At 35.4% G+C, this 22,899-nt stretch overlaps 1 protein-coding gene across 1 annotated transcript in view; it reads right to left on the bottom strand.

Annotated features, from left to right (window-relative positions):
- Spef2 (sperm flagellar 2) overlaps positions 1 to 22,899 on the bottom strand; it is a 157,118-nt gene that overhangs the window by 89,917 nt on the left and 44,302 nt on the right. Inside the window, exons 10-13 of the mRNA XM_051182532.1 lie at positions 17,179 to 17,347; positions 2,404 to 2,623; positions 1,626 to 1,789; positions 222 to 279 (exon numbers count right to left, since the gene is read on the bottom strand). Of these exons, the coding sequence (XP_051038489.1) occupies positions 222 to 279; positions 1,626 to 1,789; positions 2,404 to 2,623; positions 17,179 to 17,347 (611 nt within the window). The remainder of the gene's footprint in view (positions 1 to 221; positions 280 to 1,625; positions 1,790 to 2,403; positions 2,624 to 17,178; positions 17,348 to 22,899) is intronic.

Below are 22,899 nucleotides of genomic sequence, written 5' to 3' on the forward strand. Positions count from 1 at the left end.
TCACCTTTATCCTCAAATGTAGGTAATGACCACCTTGTACTGTGTCAATAACCACACAGAGAAGTATTCAGTTATCCACTGTTCATCATTTCTTCCCCTGAAGTCATGTTTGTGGTCCTATACATGTACTCTTACTGTTTCTGTATCTCCCTTTATCATGCTGTAATATAAACGATGGATGACTTGTTTTGATGCAATACTCACTAACTGTATAGTTTTACCTTCTTTTGGGGATGCTGCTTGCCCTGAAGCTGGAGGAATTGATAATGTATCTTTAATCTATGGTAAAAAACAAAAGCAAACATATAATTTTAATGTGGTTATGTTTTCATCTCATGTCCATTTCATTTCTTTCAGTTAGTGCTTGAGAACAAACTTTAATCTACATCAATGATATTAATCTGGGTTGAAATTTGCATCCTAAATGATGTTTTGCAGAAGTAAAACAAAATTTGGTGAGTATTGAATTTATAGAGACACAGAGTTACTGGTTGCATAGAGTCTTTCAATGGGTTTTCGATTTCTATTAACACGAAAACTGTTTTGGAAATTCAAAGAGAACAGGGGAAATGTTAAGTTTATTAAAAAAACATAATAAAAGAATAATCCTAAAGCTGTCCGTCATGGCCATGGAGAAATAAGAGAGAAAATGTGTATTATCCATTACTCTGTTGATTAAATTGAAAGTTTGCTGTAATGTAATAGAAGAAAGGACCATAGGGTGAAACAAATTTTCATAATTCATGATTTACTAGTATTTGTGCTATAAATGAAAATCATTGAGAATAAATTCTTTGTTATTGACTCGATGACAGAGACCATGTGAGGTAAGAGAAAGAGTAGTGAACTTCAAATGTAAGATTCAATAACACAGGCTTTCACAAGCCTTTGGCTTTTAGAAAACTAGTCCATATGTAGGGTCTCTACCACTGTCTTTAGAAAAAAATGAGAGTTGAACCAGGTCAGTGACTCTTAAAGTCACATAATACTTTTCTAACCCACATGATTGTATTTTTATGAAATAATGTAATAAACTGAAATGTCAATTTTAAATAATGGAAATGTGATTAATTTAAGCCTCCCTATCACACTACACACACATACAGTCTAGCTGGAATATATCATGGGTTGGTACACTCTGGCTGTGGACTACATTGATCCAACTAGCTGTTTTCATATGGTTTCTGGACATCATCCAAGCACCCTTACCTTTGTGGAGGTCCAGCACTTGTCTGATCTACTGCCAAGGGCAAGCTGTATAGCCTCTAACTATTGCTCTCAACTTACTGAGACTGAATGGTAGAATGTCATCTAGGAGATGACATTGCAGATGTAGGACACTCCTCTAACAGATATATATATCTAATAATCCCAGTCACCCAGCAGCTCCTGCCTCTAGATAGCGTCTTCATCTTTTGGCCACAAAACTCAAATGGGCTCACCACTCTGAATGGTCCACGTAGGAAAATCAATTTAATGGGGTAGAGTTAAGAGACGAATACCCTCTCTTTTGCTTCTTGGTCTGCAGAACTTAAAATTTCAGTCTTTGGACTTTTACTGGATGATCTTTGGATTCTATCTTGATCTTTATCTGTAGTGTACCAGCTGAAGGAAACTAAATTCACACTTGAACTTGCCTGCTTTTTGTTAATTTCTTTTAGGTTCATTAGAGGCTCTCCTTTATGTTCTTTCCGAACTGGGTGTAACCCACTGGCTTGTTCATTGTCTTGAAATGCCCGGATAGCTTCCTGGACAAGACTATCAATAGAAAGTACCTGAATAGGAAAGTCTAAAGTACAAAAAACAATTTTATAAATATCTTTGCCTTCTGAGAATTATCAATATTGCATTTGTACTCTACTTTAACACTCTAACCCTGCTCATCCTAAAGTTGTCCCTTGGATTAACCTATTTTTTCCTTGTAAGAAAATTCATATTACATGAAATAAAACACTTCAGTTAGTTGAAAGGGCAAAACACAGTGGTACTGAGAAATTCACTAAACTGGATGAGCATCATAATTACCTTGTTCTAGGAATTTTTCATCATCACCAAAGTAAATCCCCATCTATTATGCTGACACACCTATTAGTCCCAAAAAGCACGAGTCATTTTCTATCTGCATGGATTTGTCTATTTTGAACTACTTCACATAAGTTAAACTTATGTCATCCTCTGTGTCTGGTTTCTATTACTTAGCATAGTGTTGCCAAAATTGAACAATTTTAATCTTTACCAGTACCTCATTCTTGTATATGGAAAATCAGTCAGTCATATGATTTTACTACTAGATGAGAGATATTCTCTAAATGGAGTCTCTGGTATGAATCTTCAGGACATAGACAGATGTAGTTATAGTCAGTATAAACAATCTACTAAGGAAAAGAGAAAGAAAGGAAACACCTTTTTGTAGACACATTAGAGCAGTAGTTTTTCCACTGAGTGTTTTCCCCAGTAAGCAACCCTTCACAGCATATGAAGGCAATTCAGTTTCTGCTGCGTCAGCTTGAGAGGGGCTAGATTTTTCAATTAACCTTTGAAGCACATAGCCTAGTATGTAATTGTTGGAGGGTGGTGAACTGTCAGCCATGTCTTCTGGTACGGCCCACTCTCCAACCATGTTCTGCAAAAATAACAGTCAAACAAAATAAAATTGTTCTCAAAAAGCAGACTTGAAGCACAGATGGAATTTAAATATTAAAATGGAGGCAGGGACATGGGGGTGGAGGAAGGGGAAACTGTGGTTGGGAAGTATTGCCTGAGAGAAGACTCTCTTTTTACTAAAACTTTTAAAAAAGTACATCTAAATTGTAACAAGTACAACCTAACCAACATTGTATTTAATTATATTGCAGAAAAAACAATAACGATACTACCTTCATATTACAGAATATTAAATGAATGCTACACAAAACATTATAAAACTTTAAAAACATTAGTTTTAGAAGTAGGTGTATTGAATTAACTGAGACGAATTAGTCCATTTTATATTATGGCATTTAAGTTAGTTTGAAACATCATCATTGAACTAAAACATAAAGTACATTAATTAAATATTAAAAGAAGGAATGAAAGTAATTCTAGAGTAACTGTAAGAAATGAAGAGAGTAAATTATAGATATAAAATGGAACTTAAATTAGAAAGTAAATTTATGACATTATGTTTATTAATAAACCCCAGAACATGAGTTATGGAAGTCATCTTAATGGCTTGCCACAAAGGTGAAGAATAACATGTATCCATGTTACAGTGCAATGGAAGGACAGTAGCATCAGACTTGAAAATTATTAACTACTATGAAAAATAGTAGTTGAAGTTGAAGTTATTAAAGTTGTCAGAGAACTCTGCCTAGTAAGACAGTACTAGTTTAATAGATACATTTTATTTTCTTAATTGAACAGAAATTTGTGGCTGAAAATCTAGAATAAGAAGATGGCAAGTTCTCCATTTTATCTGTTAAAGTTATTCTTAACTTTACACACACACATACACACACAAATACATACACATACACCTGCACACAGAGACACAAACATGCAGCACATTCATGTACACACACATTATATCATAGATAATTTATAAGAACTTCACTTAAAAAGAAAATCATAGATAGTCACATTGGAAATTGTTTTGTAAAAGCTGTGCATACAATAGCAAAATGTTCCAAATAATTATAAGATACACCACAATACACACATGTTGTTTATGGTGTATCTTATTATTATGTGGAATTAGTATATATCATCTACACCTCAAACTCACTTAACTTTTAAATTTTGAATGTGTTGATTCAGTGGTTGAGATATTTCAAGATAGGCACTATACCTCAAAGTCAAAAAGTCTGAATTTCAAAGTGTACTGCTTTTTAAAATTAAAGATGGTCAGTTTTATAAGCACTTTGGTTATTTTACTTGTCCCAACCATTTTTGACTTAGTTGTCTCAGTCCAAATCATGCGCTGAGAAGAACAAAAGGGAAGCCACTGGGAAAAAGCATGAACCCCTCAGCATCCTGTTCTCACAAAACAAAACAAAACAAAACAAAACAAAAAAAAAAAAAAAAAAAACAAGCAAAAGTGACATTTCGTTAGGAAATGCAAACAAAGGTGTATGAGTCTGAATTGCCTGTCATGCCCTAACAAGACAGTTCTTTTTCCAAAAGAAGAGTAAGTATGTTCATCTTGACTATAAGTGCATGATTTGATTCAAGTTTCCTATTTTCTGGATACGCTTAGGAACTATGCATTTAAAAAAATAATTGGCCAGATTGAATCCCAAATTTGAATACTATTTTTCATCTTAGTCTCATGATTGATGTATTGTTGAGTAGTACTTCACAAACTAATGGACAAGGGACATTTGGGTATTAAAAACAATTCTTTATTATACATTATTAATCATTCACCAATAACACAAAAATTTCTCAAAATGACAGCTTCTGCCTATACTTGGGGCTGTTATCATAAGTACACATTTTCATATTTGTGTTTAATTTTTATTCATGTGTGCATTGTGTGTATGTCGTTTGAGCATGGTTCCAGTGGAGGACAGAAGAGGGTATTGCAACTCTTAGAGCTGGAGTTACACCTGGTTATGAGCCACGCAGCATTGAGTGCTGGGAACAGACTCATTTTATCACCTCTCTAACATCTTCCTAAACATTATTTATTTATTTACTTATTTATTTTACATGTCGATCCCAGTTCCATCATGTATTGCTTCATCCCTTAGGTCACTTTGACAGTACTTCTAAAACTTTAGTCATGAATAAACAAATATTTTTCTATGTTCTTGACTTTTCTTTCATCAGTATTCTTAATATATTGTATCTGACAAGAAATGCTTTCCAGAAAACACATGGTCTAGTTTGGTAGTGCTATGGGTCATGTGCTTAGCCTTTTGCCAGATTTCCTCATATGATGACACTAGAGATAAAGAAACCCTTGAAGCAAACAAAACTTATCCTTGGAGCAGAGTATTCCTAAGAATTTTCCTTAAAATTCAAGGAAATAAAGCTATAATTTTAAAAATTGCCTTTTTTCACTTCTACATAAATAACATTTTGCTCTTAAGAATTATTTTCCATTAGGGCTAGGGCCATAACTCAAAAGCTGAGTATTTGCTCAGCATGTATGAGGTACTAAGTTCAATTCCAAGTAACATACACAAACAAAAAGAATACTTGTTTTAATTTAATAACTTTGGTTTTGCTAGTCCAGTGCACTGTCTAAATTTAAGTTCTTCATGATTGTGCATATTTTGCATCATAAATGGTTACATGCTCTGTTTTCCTTCACTGGAACTGCTTATACTTCTAAGTAGAGAAATGACTCTATATAATGACTGTATATAAAGTGCCCAGTTAGGAAGTAGCCAGATAAGAAACCAACAATGAGTCCTCTCAATACAAGTTCAAGTTCTGGTTGCCAAAGTTGTGATAACTTTTGAGCTGTGTAGACTTTGATTTTTTTCTAAGGGAAACAGCCTCACATGCAAATTTGGTATCTCAGGTTGCCATAACGATTCTGCCTTTTTCAAGTTCTGTATTTTCGTTTTTTTTTTTTTTTAAATTTCTGTATTGTTATGTTTGTTCTGTATTTTTAATCCTTTACCTTAAAGTTCAGTTTAATTTTTATAAGACTGCTGTTAAGATCAAATGAAATGGTACTGTGTGCAAGCCCAGTACAGATGACAAATATCCAAGGAGCTGCCAGGCACTCCTGCAGGCATTTAACAGCACAGCATCTACAAGGACAAATACCAGTCAGCCTTGCCTTAGAAGGTATGCTTCCTCACACAGGGGTCAAGATAAAACCCTTTGACATCACGGGATTAGTTACACACTATGGCCACACAATGGAATAGAACACTGACTGTGAAGGGAACAGAATCTTCTGACTCAGAAAAGAACTTGTCTGACCTTACAGAGAAGAGCAGAGAGAGACTGGAAAGAGCATGTTGAGCAGGGCCACATGAAGGACAGCTTCTTCAAAAAGACAAAGGAAAAGGGAACAGAGATATAATGAATGAAAAGGAGATCAAAAAAGTGGGGAGAAAAAAAAGGAAATTGTGACTCAAGATGAAAACTTTACATTGACCCGATGAGCTAAAGAAGAACCAGAGGATTCTAGCAGATTTTTACATGCTTGCTATTTATGTAGATATGATTAAGATAATGCCATAAGATAAAACTCACACCTTCAGATCTTGTTACAAATATATACACTGGGATATTAGTTTCAAGACACTAATGTCTGCAGTAGGCAAACTAGGTAAGTATCACTTGATACAAACCATTGCTTTAACAGGGTGAAGGGGTCCTCTACTTTATTAGTTTAAATTATGTATGCTATCAAACATTATGGGAATTGCTTAAAATGTCTTTATGATTCTTGTAGTGACTACATATCAGCAATAAGTAAGTATTTTTGATATGTATGTGCAAGACTCAAGACTCAATCTCTTCTTGTCATTTCATGTCTACCCAAAAACAGATCCTAAAACTCTTAACAGTAAATAGTCAATTCTCTTGGTGAAAAGGCATAACTAGTTCACTAGTACAGTTTTTATAATTGACCTACACTAAGCTTTCCTGGGCCTCATTCTGAATCTCTGGGCTCATAGTATACACATACTATTCTTATCATCTTCACACAATATGTGAACCTATCACTCAGCTATGCATCCTGGATTCAAAGTGCTCATGTGCCTCTTTGGATTGTGTTGTTGAAACTTAAAATGGTTTACTCAGACTTCTTTTTCTAATCATTTTCAGTCAGACATATCCTTTAGACTTCCTGTGGACTGATGTTTTAAAATCCTTAGATTTTTAAGAATCATCATGAACATTTATAAATAGAATCTACTTTATGGGCTGATGTTCATGCTCAAGAGCAAGATATAGATCTACTTCCTGTAAATTGTGTCCTTGACTATGATGTGGGTAATTGGCTGCTGCTGCTGCTGTTGAGATTGCATGCTTTCTCAACAGATTATGTACCTCCTTTAATAATAGCCACTGATGAAAAATGAAGTTGTATGTATATGTGTGTATGTGTAATTATTATTTCTTGAAACTCCTTAAAAATTAAAACTGAGAAGGTAGTTCTTCCTTCAATTTTAATGTAGATGTAGTTTATATAAAGTTGGATAAACAGAATCTAGGCTTGGTGTCTGTTTACTATGAGTCCCTAAAATCTTGATTTGACAGCAGTGCCCTAAAATCTTGATTTGATAGCAGTGCAATATCCTATAAACCCACAATACTGAGTTATAGCAATACACTTTTTAGTAGCATTCCAATGTGGCTTCTGGGGAATGATGGTCACAGTGTAAAGGTCCAGAGGTTCAGGTTTTTGTTTTCACAGATGAATAAGACTTACCAGCGCTTGCATGGCCTGGGGTGACCCAGGTAGAGCCATGCTCTTGTCAATTTAGAATTCAGTTACAGACGAAAAGGTAAAAGACATGCAAAAAAAATCCCTTCCCTCTGAGATAGAAAAAAAAACTTTTACCAGTGGATATGACATGTGTCCTCTTTTCTATAGGTGCAGATTTCTTAGGTATTCGCGAAATGTAATATTTTAAATCTATTTGACAGCATTCTATGATTCTATTCTATAAACAGACATATTATCTTGCTACAGTGGCAAAAGACATAGGACAAAATATTCCAATAGACTTAATTCAAGAAACCAAATATATGTTAATGCCATAAAATCAGTATATTCTCCATGTAGATCATAGACAATTCATGGAAACTACCATAGGAAAAGAGTTAAGTTGGCTTCATTTTGCAGTTAGTTTGGAAGACTTTCTCTTGGCAAACCAATCTGAAGGAAGCAAAGATAACTGAGTTTGTGATTCCTGAAATGCAGCTAATGCCTGGACTAGTAGTATAAGAAGTGACTGGACATACAGAAATCCTCATATTTCAAGTGACCTTGTTTCTATGTTGAAATCATAACTCTTTTGGTTAGAATATTTCATGCCCCATGATGGACAGAAGAGTAGCATGGATGAAGATGGAAAGAATGGTAGAAAGCATTTGTCCATGAATTCAGAATTCATGTTTTAGAAAGTCCAGTGTAGGGCAATTAATTAAAACACTTATAGTGAAAAATTGTGACTTGTATAAGAACAGTGAGTATTTACTATGTTGTATTGTTCTGATCTCTATGTGTTCACAGACAAGTATTCAGAGGGATCTTGCAACAGAAGTGCAGCTATAGTCCTAGTATTTAGGAGGCTGAGGCAAGAAGATCATTTCCAGTTTGTGTCCAACTTGGGATATGTAATAACAATTTCTTAAAACCAAGCAACCGAGCAAAACACAAACAAAAAGAGAAAGAAAAGCACTCGTGTGGAGCTATACTTCCAGGACAGCGATGGATTTTGAGCCTTTGCCCTCATATCTTGCCAAAGGGTTCTTGTCTGAACCCTTCCAAGAACACCTGGGGTTGCCTAGCTTCTTTTGGAATTGTTACACTTCTTTCAAGTGAGTGTCTTTCAAAATGTTTTTTTCAAAAGCTTTCTTAAAAGGGCTTCTACATTGGTATATATAAAACAGAGAAACAAAACTCTAGTTAATGAGATATTTATACTTTACATGTGATGTACATTATTTCCTATTGTCTTGCATTTTATATTTATCTTATTTTGTTCTGTTTCTACATATTTAAACAATGAATAATGGTTGTGGCCCACATATTAATTTTATAATTTTTATTCAAAAATTTAAAAGTACCTAAATGATATCAAATGCAATAAAAGTTCAAGTGTGTTGGAAAATAGACCAATGAAGTATAGATAACATCTGGCTATTGACTGATCAGGAATCAATCATTTAATAATATGGTGTGTATGTGAACTGAAAAAGTTACTGCATAGACATTGAATTTTAGTGATTTGATTATGCACAAAGATGGTTCAAATCTTCCAATAAGATGAACAGATAAAATAAAATACCCAAACTATGAGCAAGCCCAGAAAGAATCACTCTTATAAATAGAATCTCAACAAGATGAATGAAATTAGGTGATATAGGAAGAATTTCTAAAAGAAACAGATTATCAGAAAACTTCTAGGAACAATAAACATTCAGCAATGTGGCAGATTACAATATCATCTTGAACAAATCAAAAGTTTTTCTGTACACCTACAACAAATATACATCTAACCAGAGATTAAAAACACACAAAAACTTAGGTATCTTATACTCATGGGTCAATAGAATTAACATTGTGAAAATAACCATTCTACTAACCCTACTCATTATTCACAGAAATAAAAAATCTATCTTAAGATTCATATGGAACCAGAAAGACCCTAGAGAGTGAAAACACCCTTTGGCAAAAGAGCAAGGCTAGAAAGGACTAGATCTTGAATTATATTACATAGTCATAGCAAATAAAAACAAGATGGTATTGACACAAAACGAGACGTGCAGAACAATGGAATAAAATAAAAAAAACTCAGACATGAACACATGTGACTTTTGTCATTTAATATTTGACAAAGATGGCAAAAATATATACTGGAAAAAGAAAGCATCTTCAACAAATGCTTTGGTAAAACTAGATGTCCACATGCAGAAAAACAAAAGTTGACTCATATCCGTCATATTGTAAAACTCCAAATGGATCAAAGCCCTGAACCTGAAACTTGAAATACTAAAACTGCTAGAAATAAACATAGGTAGTACTCTACATGATACTGGTACAGGAAAGGGCTTACTGAATAGGACTCCATTTGCTCAAGAAGTAAGGCCAGGTGGGACTACATTAAACTTAAATGCTTCTCCTTAGCTAAAGAAAATTAAAAAAATCAACTGGGGGAAGAGAAAGCTCTGAGAATGGGAGAGAATGTTTTCCAACTATATATCTGGCAGAGAATTAATATCCAGTATACACAAATAACTAAAAAAAAGTAATAAAAATTTGCCCTTTCAAAAATGGGCCTGAAACCTGAATATAGAGAGATCAAAAAAAAAAAAAAAAAAAAAAAAAAGGTGGAGGGCTAAGGAATATCTCAAAAAGTGTTCATCACCCCTAACAATTAGGGAAATTCACATCAAAACAACTTGGAGCTTTCACTTTACCCCAGTTAGAATGGCAAAAATCAAGGGAACAACTAACGACAAATGGAGTGGGGGGTGGAGTGGGGCTCATTTGCTATTTGTGTGATTTCAGACTGATGCAGCCAATGTGGAAGTTGGTGTAGATGATTCTCAAAATGCCAAAAATAAATCTAGTATATGATCCACCTGCACTACTCTCCGGTATACACCCATAGGACTCAGCATCCTACTCCACGTACATTTGTTAAGCCATGTACATTGCTGCTCTATTTCACAGGAAATGGAAATAATCTAAAAGTCATATAACTGACAAATAGAGAATGTGGTATATATACACTATAGAATACTTTTCAGCTGTAAAGAAATCATGAACTTTGCAGGTCAATGATTTAGTGAGGCAATTCAGACCTGGAAAGACAAGCTTCATAAATGTTCTCTCTTATTGCAACCTTCAGATGGGAGGGTAGAACATATAATGAGCACAGAAAACAGGAAAGCAAAACAGGACCATTGCCAAGATTGGTGGGGGGTGGTGTTCAGGAACAGTGGAGAGTGTATTATCAGGGTACAAGTGATCTGACTGGGGAAATGGGAAAAGGGGGCTCCTTAAGGAGGGGGAGGTATATAAATACAGAAAAGGAAGGGAGGAGAATAAAGCAGAAATGCAGAATACAAGTGATGTAATAGGACAGATGAAAAAAAGGCTCTTAGGGAAGGTAAATACAGAAGGAGAGACATGGATAAAATAAAATACCAAGGACATCTGAAAAGCTATAAGGAAAAGTAACTACGAAAAACACCAAAGAAAACAAACAAAACTCAAAAACACTGGATGATGCACACCGCTCCGTATATAATCATAGTTTTAATGAACTTTTCTCATCTGACCTGACAGTTCTCCCTCAAAGAGCCAAAGACCATCTAAGAGCAACCTTAATAGCACATGACAAGTCTTCTTTTGAGCTGTTGACCAGGACTGTCCAGGAGACTCCCAAAACATCCAGTCTATTTCTGTCGTCCTTGGTTATCCACCTTAGTGGAAGGTAAGTTCCTATTGCCGAAGACACACCCCTAAGTTGCAATTGATCAGAAAGTCCTCCTAAATAGCTTTCAAGGTACCGGAAGGTGTCACGCAAGTTTCCAAAGTAAAAGCATGCAAAAGTTTTAGTCAACTACGGTGCCTATGAGCCACATCAATGACCAGTGTGTCATGATAACCCTACTGGTACAGTGGTGGACACATACTTTGGTGATAACCAACAACTCTATAATTGAATTTAAGACCCATGCAACTAGAGGGAGACCGCGCCTGGTACTGGAAACCTAGTTAATTACTCGGAGTTAGTAAAGTCATGGTTAATGGAAGAGAACTTACAACCACTAATTTACTGAACTAGCACAATCCCTAACAACAACCAATAAACATTTGTCCTTATATCCACAGATGAATGTAGTCTTTTCCCCTCATCGAGAAAACTTCTCTTTGTAACAGATGGAGACTATTACAGAAAACTATAGCCAATCATAATGCAGAGGTTGTGGAGCCCAGTTCCAATGAATACATCCACAAAACACTCCCACACCCAAGGCTCAGAGGATATTTCAGAAGATGGGGCTGAAAGATAGTAAGAACAAGAGGGTCAGTAGTTGGTTTTGAAACTGTGTCTCCTAGTAATGTCAAAGACATACCTATAGAGTCTCACCCACATGACTGCCCAAATGGAAGCTGAAGAAGCATGATACCAATGAGCATGCCAAACAGGATGGAGAAAAAGCCCATGAGGCTTCAGATCTACACAGAGAACTATAGGTAACGAAGTCTGGGGATGGGCGAGGTGTCCTTTACCAGGGAAGAATGTACCAAATGGTTGTTTAGTACCAAATGGTCAGCTCAGGAAACATACATACAGCATTATATCAACTATAAAAGTTACATTTGGAATACATATGTATACATGTTCCCATTTATGCATGTCATAATGGTGAGAGAGGTAAGAGCATAAATTTGAAAGAGTGGAGAGAGGTATACTAGAGGTTTCTGAGGAAGGAAAAGGAAAAGAGAAATGTTGTGATTGTAACCCCCAAAAAATTTAAAGAAAATGAAGTTTGCACTTTAAGTGCATTGATGCTCCCTAAAGAAGTGCATGCTATCATGTTACAAAAGGAACCAAATAGGAGGAGGTATGAAGCACTTTATAAACAGTTCAAAGCTATTAGGACAGAAAGCTGATGATCAGCTCCAGAGAGACAAAAGGAAGTAGAGGTATTATTTGTATTGTTGGTTGTTTAATAGCACTAAACGATTGTAAATGAATGTTGTGAAACTGTCATATGAATTATTCATTATGATTGATCTGAAAGCTTGTGTCTCTGGCCATGCTGGTATTTAACTACCAACAAGGCAGTATTAAGAAGGTGGGGTATTCTAGGAGGACAGAAGACAATGGGGTGTGGTGGAAGCAGGTTCATGCTCAGTAGGTGTAGGATTAAAGCTTCATTAAAGAGAAGGAGCTGAGCTATGAGGTCCGGTGAGCGCAGGGCTCAGTGGAATGTTGGAAGTAGACACTGGGCACTCACTAGACACTAAATCTGCCTGCAACTTGATCTTGGAATTTCCCATTTCTGAACTTTTCTGAACTACATTGATAAAGTTTTACTTTTTGTAAAAAAAAATAATAAATAGATCATGGTTTTAAGAAATCATTTCCATTATGCTAAAGAATTGCTTCCAAATGACAGAAAAAAAGAATTTCTTTTAAAATGAAATGGGAAATAATTTATAAATATGTGCCATCTTAAACCACAATAGGTGCAATAAGGAGAAAAAGATAAAACCATTTTCAAGCATAAAAGTGAATAAGAAAATTTTGGCTTTTTATTTCCCTCAGAAAGGTGATAGGTAAAAGGTTTTAATTTTGAAAAGGACCATCCTTAAATAAAACAATTAAGGGACATCACTTAAGTAAAAGGAAATCCATTGTTACCTGTATTCGCATTAGTGGAAACCTATGACTATAAACACCCCCCCCCCCCAAAGAAGTCCATACTCAGAAACTGCCCTGCTACACTTGGACAGCAGAAGCAACCAAACATCATTCATCAGAAACTAAAGAGTGTTTGTACATTGAAGATGCCAGAGAACACATAAGAGGAGTCAGGGCTAACATAATCAGAAGCTGGAAAGCACCAGGGCTATGTCAGGGTCCTGGAGAGGGTAAGAACGCCTGTGTGAGTGACTAGGTAAGATCTTCTCTGTGGAAGAATCTATATGCGATCAGGTTAACTTCATACTCCTATAATGGAATTTCCATCAGGCTTCCTGAACTAGTTTAAAGAGTGTTAAAGAGTGTTAAAGAGTCTATCAGATGGCTGATAGACATGCAAATCAGTTGTAGACATTCCAGATGTTTGGACCAGTCACCTACCATGCTCCCAAGATTTTAAGTACTCTTCCATGCCGGCTTCATTTTCATTTTCTAATCTAGTTTTAACCCAGCTTGCTTTGACCTCTGGCCAACAGCAAAGGGCTTGGCTCCATCCCACCTCTATCTCTTCCTGTTTCTGGTCACTTCAGAGGAACAATATTGGCCATCTTGGTTCTAGGTCTGAAATGTCAACCAATGCTTAACCCAGATCTCTTGGCTAACCTTCTGGTAGTCTGGCCTGGCTTACAGAGGGTACTGAATATAATGGAACCCTATCTCTTGCTGCTATGACTTGCAAGTTCTGCAGCCAATATTCTAGTTATCGCATTTGGGAAATTAGGCTCTCAGGGAAAAGCCATATTTCACAGAAGTGGGGCAAGAATGAAGCTCTTTGATCCCTCTTTTGTCACTGTCATCCCTCTCCACGCTGCTTCTCCTCCAACTGCTCCAGAATCCTGAGGTTTGATATGTGTTTCATCACTCAGGTTTATGCAAATGATACGGGATTGTTATTTGGTGAAAAACTCCTGATGAAAAGTATCAATATATGCACATATTTGAAGATAGGAATATTAAAGGGGCTGCACTTTAGCGATGGGCCCACAGCATTAAACATCATCACAAAGTCTAGTCTACCGAAAGTCATAAGCAACCAACCACCAATAACTCAATCATAAAACAGCCTTTTGTCATTAAAAGTAAAAAATAGCCATGACAGAAAAATTGTTACCAAGATGTTGAAGTATGATAGATGATGTGCTAAAAAGAAAATGGCTTCCTTTCAAATTACAGTAAGAAGCTGAAGTTCCTTGTAGAAAATATTTTAAGTTTTGCATGTCATTCATGAACATCACCCTGTAGCCTTGAAATTATTTCTGGATTCTTTAAAATATCCTATGCCATGTAAGCTCTATGGAAACAGGTCATTCAAGTGTTTAGGGAATAATCACAGGAAAAAATGGTCTTTATGTGAAAAATGTGTGACACAGTGATTGATTGACTTTGTGGGTGCAGAGTCCAAGGATGTAGAAATTGATAACTGTAACTCCTAAACTCAATAGGCAACTGTTAGTAAGATGATTATTTAAAAATTAGAATGTTATAGAAGCAGACTTTTCCCAGTAAGAACCACAGATATGGCATATGGTTTGGGATTTAGAAGGGTTACACATTCACCAGGAGAATTCATGTGCCTGCCTGTTCCATGTGACTGTGCTGATGGTTATTCTGGAAAGGTTGGGTGGATATCTGGTTGAACTACTGCTCTAGTCTATTGGATCTCAAGTACCCCTTCCTACTCTGTGCTAAATAACTCATTTCATGCCATCACAATGGCCTGTGACCCCTCCTCCCCCAGATGGCTATTTCATGATGTTCTTCCTTTCTAGCAGATAGGAAGATTTCTAGAAACATTAGTCATTGGACAGCACTTCTTCATAAGTAGCCATTCTAGAAATAGAGCACGATGGTAGGTTGCTGAGGAGAGATGCATTCGCAGAACCCTGAGTTCAAACATGGATGATGTCCTTTCTTTAGGTACAGAAGGTATGGGTATCAGTAAAGCACATCAAGAACACAAATACTTCAGAAGATCTGCATTTACTTCTAGCATTAGGAACTTTGAACAAATTTAGCTATAAGAAATATGGGCAGAAAATCTATTATCTAAACCAGGATACATTATCCTTCTGTATTTGTTTAGAACATTAAGACTGATAACTTATTTTACCAGTTGAAATATTTATTTTTCCTGTATGTAGCAGGAATATTTAGATGAAGTTCTCGAGATAATGAAGTTCTCATAATAGTGAACAATAACTGAAAATCAGTTTATCAGACAATCTGCATAGGACCTAATTTAACTCTGCTGTTAAAAAGAACAGAACACATAAACTAGGAAATTGTAAGGGAATTTTCATCAATAGAAAAACAGCAAAGACAACACAAGAAGAACTGTGCTGACTGACATACATTCACAAACTCCTAACAAAACTCGACAATTTCCTGCCAAAGAAACATGCCAGGGGCCTCAGGATGTGGGTAAGACAAGCGTGTTCCTGTGGTAACCATTTCCCAAACAACAAAACTAGTTAGAAACACAGAGCCTTGCTCAGCTGTGGCTTACCTGGTCTTCTCACTTATGAGAAAAAGAACAGATTCAACTAAACTGTTCCAAGGAACAAATACTGAATTAAGAATCAGCAAAAGCTGGCAAATGATTCTACTTTAACTGGATAGCTATAACTTCTTAATTCATGATGGGAAGAAATGCCTTAACATAGTTCTGTATTTATCAAAAAATATCTTTTCTCATGTGAGGTTATCTTTTAGGTTGGCATATTAAAGGTACATGTACTATTCTACAGGCACATTAAATAAAATCTGTATGTAGGCCTTAAGTTTCTATTCAATCCAAAATAAATAATCCTATAAAGGATATACTGTCATTCAATTAAAATAACATTCACATTTAGTTTCCCATAGTCTGACATTGTTTCCTTAACTTTTTTACCACAGTCTTAACTTCCTTTAACATCTACACATCAGTGTTATTTTGTTCATTTCCCTGGTCATTGTTATGAATTCATTTTATGCATTCATCTTCACAGTAAATGTTTATTAACTAGTCACTGTCAATCAGTAAATGACTAGGTCTAATCCTGCATTTTCATATTGTCTTTGCTAACTTTCTAGAAACCATTTCTAGAAACCATTGATGTTCTAACAATAATCATTTTCACTCCACTCCATGGCTGTCCATTTACCCAGACACTGCACCTTTTATATCTTGCTTACAATGGTGAGATGAAGTGTGATGGGGAGAGTTGGGTGGCAAAATAAATTGGTATGTATTTCTTAATACCAATATATAGTACATTGGATGAAACCTTTAACATGTGCCATCTTAAATGAGCTTGATAAGGACAAAATAAAATGGGTACATTATTATTTAATAAACGGAGGCAGCAAATGTTGCCAGTGCTTAGGGATTAGATACCTGAGCTCTACAGTGAGCAATGGACAATGCCGACTGTTTGATCCCAAAGGTTCTAGGCAGCTTTCTAATAGGCAGGGGTGGTAATTCTGTGTCCTTAAAGTATTACTGATTTCTTTGAACTTGTCTCTTTACTCAATATAAAATATATCATAAGTTGTTATAAACCATATATATCATATACCTATACCAATTTATTACAGTGACTTCATAAATATGTATCATTTAAACAGAAATAATATTGAACTGAAAAACATGAAATGTATAATGTATCCAATACTCTTTTGTTATATGCATAAAATATTGTCTGGATTTATGCCACTATAAACATTACCACCTTTTTTTCCATTTTGCCTGCAAAGCAATATCTACTGAGATAAATTACTTTGGAAATCACCTTTTAAGATGGTTTTTGAAGTAAAGGTAGAAAGCTAATAAAAGAAAAATTCTAACAAGATATCCTTCTGACATCTGTGTGCTCAATGTGTTAGTTAATTATGTTTAGATTGCTCCAATATTTCTGTGATCATCATATAATAATGATGGATTCTTTAAGAAAAAGTACAAAAAAGTACAAAAAAAGTACAAATGCAGTGTATTAAGTAAAATACCACAAATTAGCATTAAGGAAAGAAATTTATTGTGTTTCATTCACTCAGATTATTCCATATTTGTATGTACCTTATAGTCTTCATAATCATTGTGATCAAGCAAATTCCTTTTCTCCAGTTCTACAAGATGCCCCTCAGTGGGCTCTGTAAGCCCTTGTTTGAGAGATGCCTGTTCATAGATAGGATTTCCGCTGAAAAAGAGTTCTTTCCAATCATGCATCATCTTATGTGGAATAAGACTATTGGGACAAAAAGAAAAAGAAAGGGACTAATGAATAATCTAGTGAGATACTAATTAAATAACTCCCCTTCATTTGATTTAAACTGAAATGATTAATTAAAACAATTTTAAAAGTTATCACATGTACAGTGTCAGGATGACCAACATACGTTACACTTTTCTGTTATGATGATATGCACATAAGTAAACTGCCATCTTAAAGGAGCCTTGCTATGCATTTATTCTAGTAATTACTTACAGAAGTAGAATGTTAGATCATTTAAATTATGTCCTAAGATTTTATACCAAAGCTTGGAATTAAAAAGCCTGAGTGGATCACTCTCACTGCTAGATAAACTGTTCTTTTACAGCAACAGACAATAAGGTTTGAAAAGCCAGTGACACTAAATTACAGACATTTTATAAAATATAAGAGTGAATGCAATTTATAGCATCTAAAAGCAAGCTCTGGGAAAAAGGGTAAAAGTAATTACATAAACAAGAGAATTATACAATGGGAGAATGTAACAGTGTGACCTGACCAATATGTTGGTTTGAGAAAAGCCTCGTTGAAGAAATATCTGCTAAGCTGAGGCCTAAAGAATGCCTCAGAGGCAACCAGGACACAGTGACCAAAAATCATCTCTGAGAGGAACAAAATGTGTGAGGTAAAAGAGGTTGGTATGACTTTGACAGTGTCTCTTAAAAAAAAAAAAAAAAAAAAAAAAAAAAGGTTCATCTAGAATCTGAAATCACAACTCAAAAAAAAGTTGTATTTGCAACATGAATGGACCTTGAGGAAATGCAAAGCGAACAACCCTGATACAAAGGTATTCTATGTATCCATGAATATAACATGCCTAGAGAGGATGCATTTGAGGACATAAATTGAAACAGAGACCATCAAGGGCTGGACGAGGTGGTCCAGGGATCTGTTACTCAATGGGTACAGATCTAAAACCATTTCCTGTTTAAAGGGTTATGTGGTCAAGGGTATGGAAAAATCAGCTCTTGTTATCTTTAGCATCAATTCTCTTTTCTTACTCCATCACTTACCAGAGTGGAAAGCAAAAATTACCTGTGTTCCTTCTTGCAGTATTTTAATATTCCTTTTAGTAGTAATTTCAGTATGAAAGTTGTGGAGGTTCTCTGGCTTTGTAATTGCAATCCATTAAATTACTTCACAAAATTACTCACAAAAAGAAATGAAAAAAAAAAAAAGCTTTCTGGCCTTTACTGTAATTTTCTCACACAGAAGATTTCAGTAACAGCAAGAGCTAAGATGGCTAATGCAGGGATGCTTTTCAAAGCATCTTCTCTAGAGTTCACAAGTATCTTGTTCTTCAGAACCTTGTTCTTTAGAACTCTGATCTCACACTGCCCCAACCAGATGTGCTGAGATTCTATGGGAAAGAAAGCACTTGCAGTGGCCTCCTGCCCCCTTCTTCTAAACTGTAATCAGTTTTTTGTTTTGTTTTTTAAATCATGTATTTCATTAATTCTCAGAGACTTTTAGACAATACATTGATCATGGTCACAACCCAGTTTTCCCATATCTGCTCCCTTCCCCTCTACTTCATGTCATGTTAGCTTTTTTATATTTTAAATTTAAATTGAATTACATCACTTCCCTCATCCCTTTCCTCCCCCTCCAGGCCCTCCCAGTTACTATCTCTCTCTTTCAAACCCCTTCCATATCCCTCATGCTCACTTGATTGTGTCCTTTTACTATATTTCTACTACCTACACTTTGCTACATGAGCATTCTATGTCTTATCTACTATCCATCTCTCATCAAAGAGACTCTCTTTATAGCAAATGGAGACACTCACAAATGTGAATGCACACACACACACACACACACACACACACACACACACACACATACTCCCTAGTATGTGAGCATAGTGGTACATGTCTATAATCCCCACACTCAAGAGACTGAGACAGGGTGTTTCTGAGTTGCTGCCTAAGACCCAGGCTACATAGCATACATCCTACAAACAGAATCATATGGTGCAAAAGTTTCATGGCTGACTTTTCATTTAGCATAATATTTGCAGATTCAATCAGGGTGTGTCATGTGCCAATAATTTATTCTTTTTATTGCTTGGTATTTGTCATGGTATGGGAACGCCACAATCTAACCATCACTTGCTAAAAGGTTGATAGGTAGCTATTAGTATTAAGCTATTGCTATATGAATTTTATAAGCATATGTTCATAGGCTTTTAAAGCTCTCTAGGAAAAATATCCACATGGAAGTCTCATATTCAGCTTTTTAGGAAAGTGTCAAACTGTTTCTAGAAGGGCTCTCCCATTTTTATGCTTACTAATGAGTGATTCACTTTCTACATATCAGGGAGAGCAGCATTTGGTTTCATTTCCCCTCATTTTAGACATTCTAATAATTGTGTAATGACCTCTCACTGTAATCTCCATTTAAATTTCCCTAATGTCTAATAATAAGGTTAAATTTTTTGTATGTATTGCTCAGTAATATGTTTTCTTTCTTTGATGTATTTTTTTCCAAAATGTATTTTATTTATTTATTTTCTTATTTTACATATCAATCCCAGTTCCCTCTAGTTCAGATTGATTTTGGTTTGTTTTCTGGTAAAGAATTGTGAATTTCTTCCTGTTTCTTAAAATTACATACTCTGGTAATATCATAAGCGAATACAGTGTATGTAGATTAGACCCAACTCAACCTCTTTCTCCAACTCCTGATGGATCTCTGCCCTCATTATCATCATCCTCCCAAGTCCATTTCTTCTTCCTCCTTTTCTTCCTCTTTCCTCCCAGTCTTCTTCACAATGCATTTACAATACAATTATTGCTATCCATATGCACATGGATAAAGGGTCAGCCACTTGAGTATGGACAGCCTACACAAGGCCCACACTACTCAACCAAACTGACTGAAGCTTCACCAGTAATTGAGGAGCTTTTGGCAAGTGACAACTTCTGGGAGCAGGGAAGTCACTTGGTTTTCTTCTGCAACTTTAGGGAATGTACATGCTAGCTATCATTCCTCTAACCTAACCGTGTTCTGTAAATACTCTATTCAACTCTATGTCTTAATGTCTTTTCCAAAGCAGCTGTTTAATTTTATAAAAGTCCATTTATTGACTTCTATTGTTTGCACAGCAAAAGGTTTTCCATTGTAATGAAGTAGAATCTATCATGTTTTACTCTCACAAATCATGGTTTTGGTATTAAGTCCAAGGCCTTTTCGGCTATTCACAGGACAATAAAACATTTCTCTCACATGAAAAAATTTATACCCTCTTTTACATTTCCACCAAGAACTTACTCTCATTGAATGTTTATATGTTATGTGAAAAAATATAACACAGGTCAGCTAAAAGTTTTATTTTTGTGCCTGTGACTATCTACTTGCACCAGTATTTCCTTTACTAGGCTGTTTTTCTTTCATCAAATTGCTTTAGAATCTTAGCCATAGTTAGGTAGGCCATTTTGTGGTGATCTGTATTTGGGCTTCTCTATTCTGATCTACTGCTCTGTGTGTTGCCCCTTCTACCAAAAAGCGCATATTCTTCATTATCTCATGGATCGTGGAACCCAGGAGTTCATTCCTTATAACACATTCTTCCTTTCTAGCTACTTTATTTTTCATATGAACGTAATAGTAGTCTCATCTATATTTACAAGATAAAGGGGTAGCAGTGGCTTTGTAAAGAGAATTGGAATGTTTTCTCTTCTTTGAAAGGCATGTGTATAATTGTTTTGGAAATGAAGTCTAGCTGTTAATTCTCTGAATGTTTGGAAGAAATCTTCAACAATAACACCTGGGCCTGAAAATTCTTTTTGAAGACATGTAAAATTACAAATTTAATTTCCTTAAGGGTTTTAGGCCTATACAAATTCAACTAGTTATTGAGCCTGTCAGATTTCATGGAGGTGCTTTGCTGCACTGTTGTTTTTCTGAGAAATCAGCTCATCTCTTCTATTAGCACAATCAAGAGTGCTCAGTCATGCACACTCCCTTTCTCATCCCTCTGGTATCTAACGGTTCTGAAGTAATATCCTCTGCTTTGTTTCTGATAGTCACAGGTTGCGTCATCTCTCGTTCTTTCTGCCCTTTATTATTTCCTTCCTTTTTCTTTGATTTATTTCTCCCTCCTTATTTTAGCTTGCTGAGCTGGCAGTGTTCATGATGTAACACTTAACATCCTTTTTAAAGAACAGTTTATGTGGTAAACTTCTGTCAGCACTGTTCTTGCTGTGTCCCAAAAGATTTCCTATGTCGTGTTCTCATTTCATCTTCCCCAATATACTTTTATATTTCCCTTAAGACTTCCTATTAGATCTGAGGATTATTTAGTTAGAATGTGTTTTGAATTTTTCAGGATTTGGAGTTTTTTCTCTCACTTTTTTATTCTTTGATTATTTCATACGGAGAGTTCTGACCACATTCATCCTCATCCCTAATATTTACCTACCTATCCAACTTTTGTTTCTTATTTTCACCCATTAAGACACAATTTGTGCTGCCTATATATTCACTGATATATGGCCTTCTGCTGGAGCATGGTTGGCTACATTAATTTGTCTTTTGATTCCACTCCTAAGGGACCACGCTTAAAGTTTTAAGTGTTCTTAGTTTGTGGAGGTTTAGTTTATGTTAGCATTTCTCAACCTATGAGTCTTGACTTCTCTTGAGGTCACATATTAGATATCCTGCTATCACATATTAGCATTACAATTTGTAACAGTAACAAAATTATAGTTATGAAGTGTCAATGAAATAATTTTATGGTTGTGTCACTACAACTTAAGGAACTATATTAAAGAGTCACAGTATTAGTAAGGTTGAAAAACCACTGTATCAATGTACTGGAATATTGAATTAGTCAAGGTTCTCTAGAGGAACATAACTGATAGAATAAATATGTCTATTTAATCTAGCCTATCTATCTATCTATCTATCTATCTATCTATCTATCTATCTATCTATCTATCTACATCATCTATCCTTTTAGAGTGGATTACAGGGTGTAGACCAGTTAGTACAATAATGGCTATCAATGCACAATTCAAGAATAGAGTAGTTATACAGTCAACAGGCTTGTTGTCTCAACCAGTCTTTAGTATATACCTAAATCCTAAAGTATGCTCTAATGTCAGTGAAGGAATGGACATGCCAGTGAGAGCAAGGGCAAGCAGACAAAGAGCCAAGAGGTTCCTTCTTCCATGTCCTTTATATAAGCTGCCTTTAGAAGGTTGCCCAGATTAGGGGTAGATCTTCCCATCTCTAAGATCTGGATTAAAAGTGGGACTTCCCACTAAAAATGACTTAAGAAAAAAAAAAAAAAACAAACTTCACAGATGTACCTAGCTATGTGGGTTATAGTTGATCACAGATGTATTCAAATTGACAACCAAGAATAGCTACCATATGCACACATGCACACACACACAGTCTATGTCTACACACAGTTAATGTAGGGTATTTTACTATAATCAATATTATTCCATATTTCTGGGTGACATGAGTTATAACAAGTATTAGAACTGATTGGTTGGTGGTGTTGGTTTCTATTATGG

Source organism: Phodopus roborovskii, unplaced genomic scaffold, assembly GCF_943737965.1.
Source record: "Phodopus roborovskii unplaced genomic scaffold, PHOROB, whole genome shotgun sequence".
In the NCBI taxonomy this organism is placed as follows: Eukaryota; Metazoa; Chordata; class Mammalia; order Rodentia; family Cricetidae; genus Phodopus; species Phodopus roborovskii.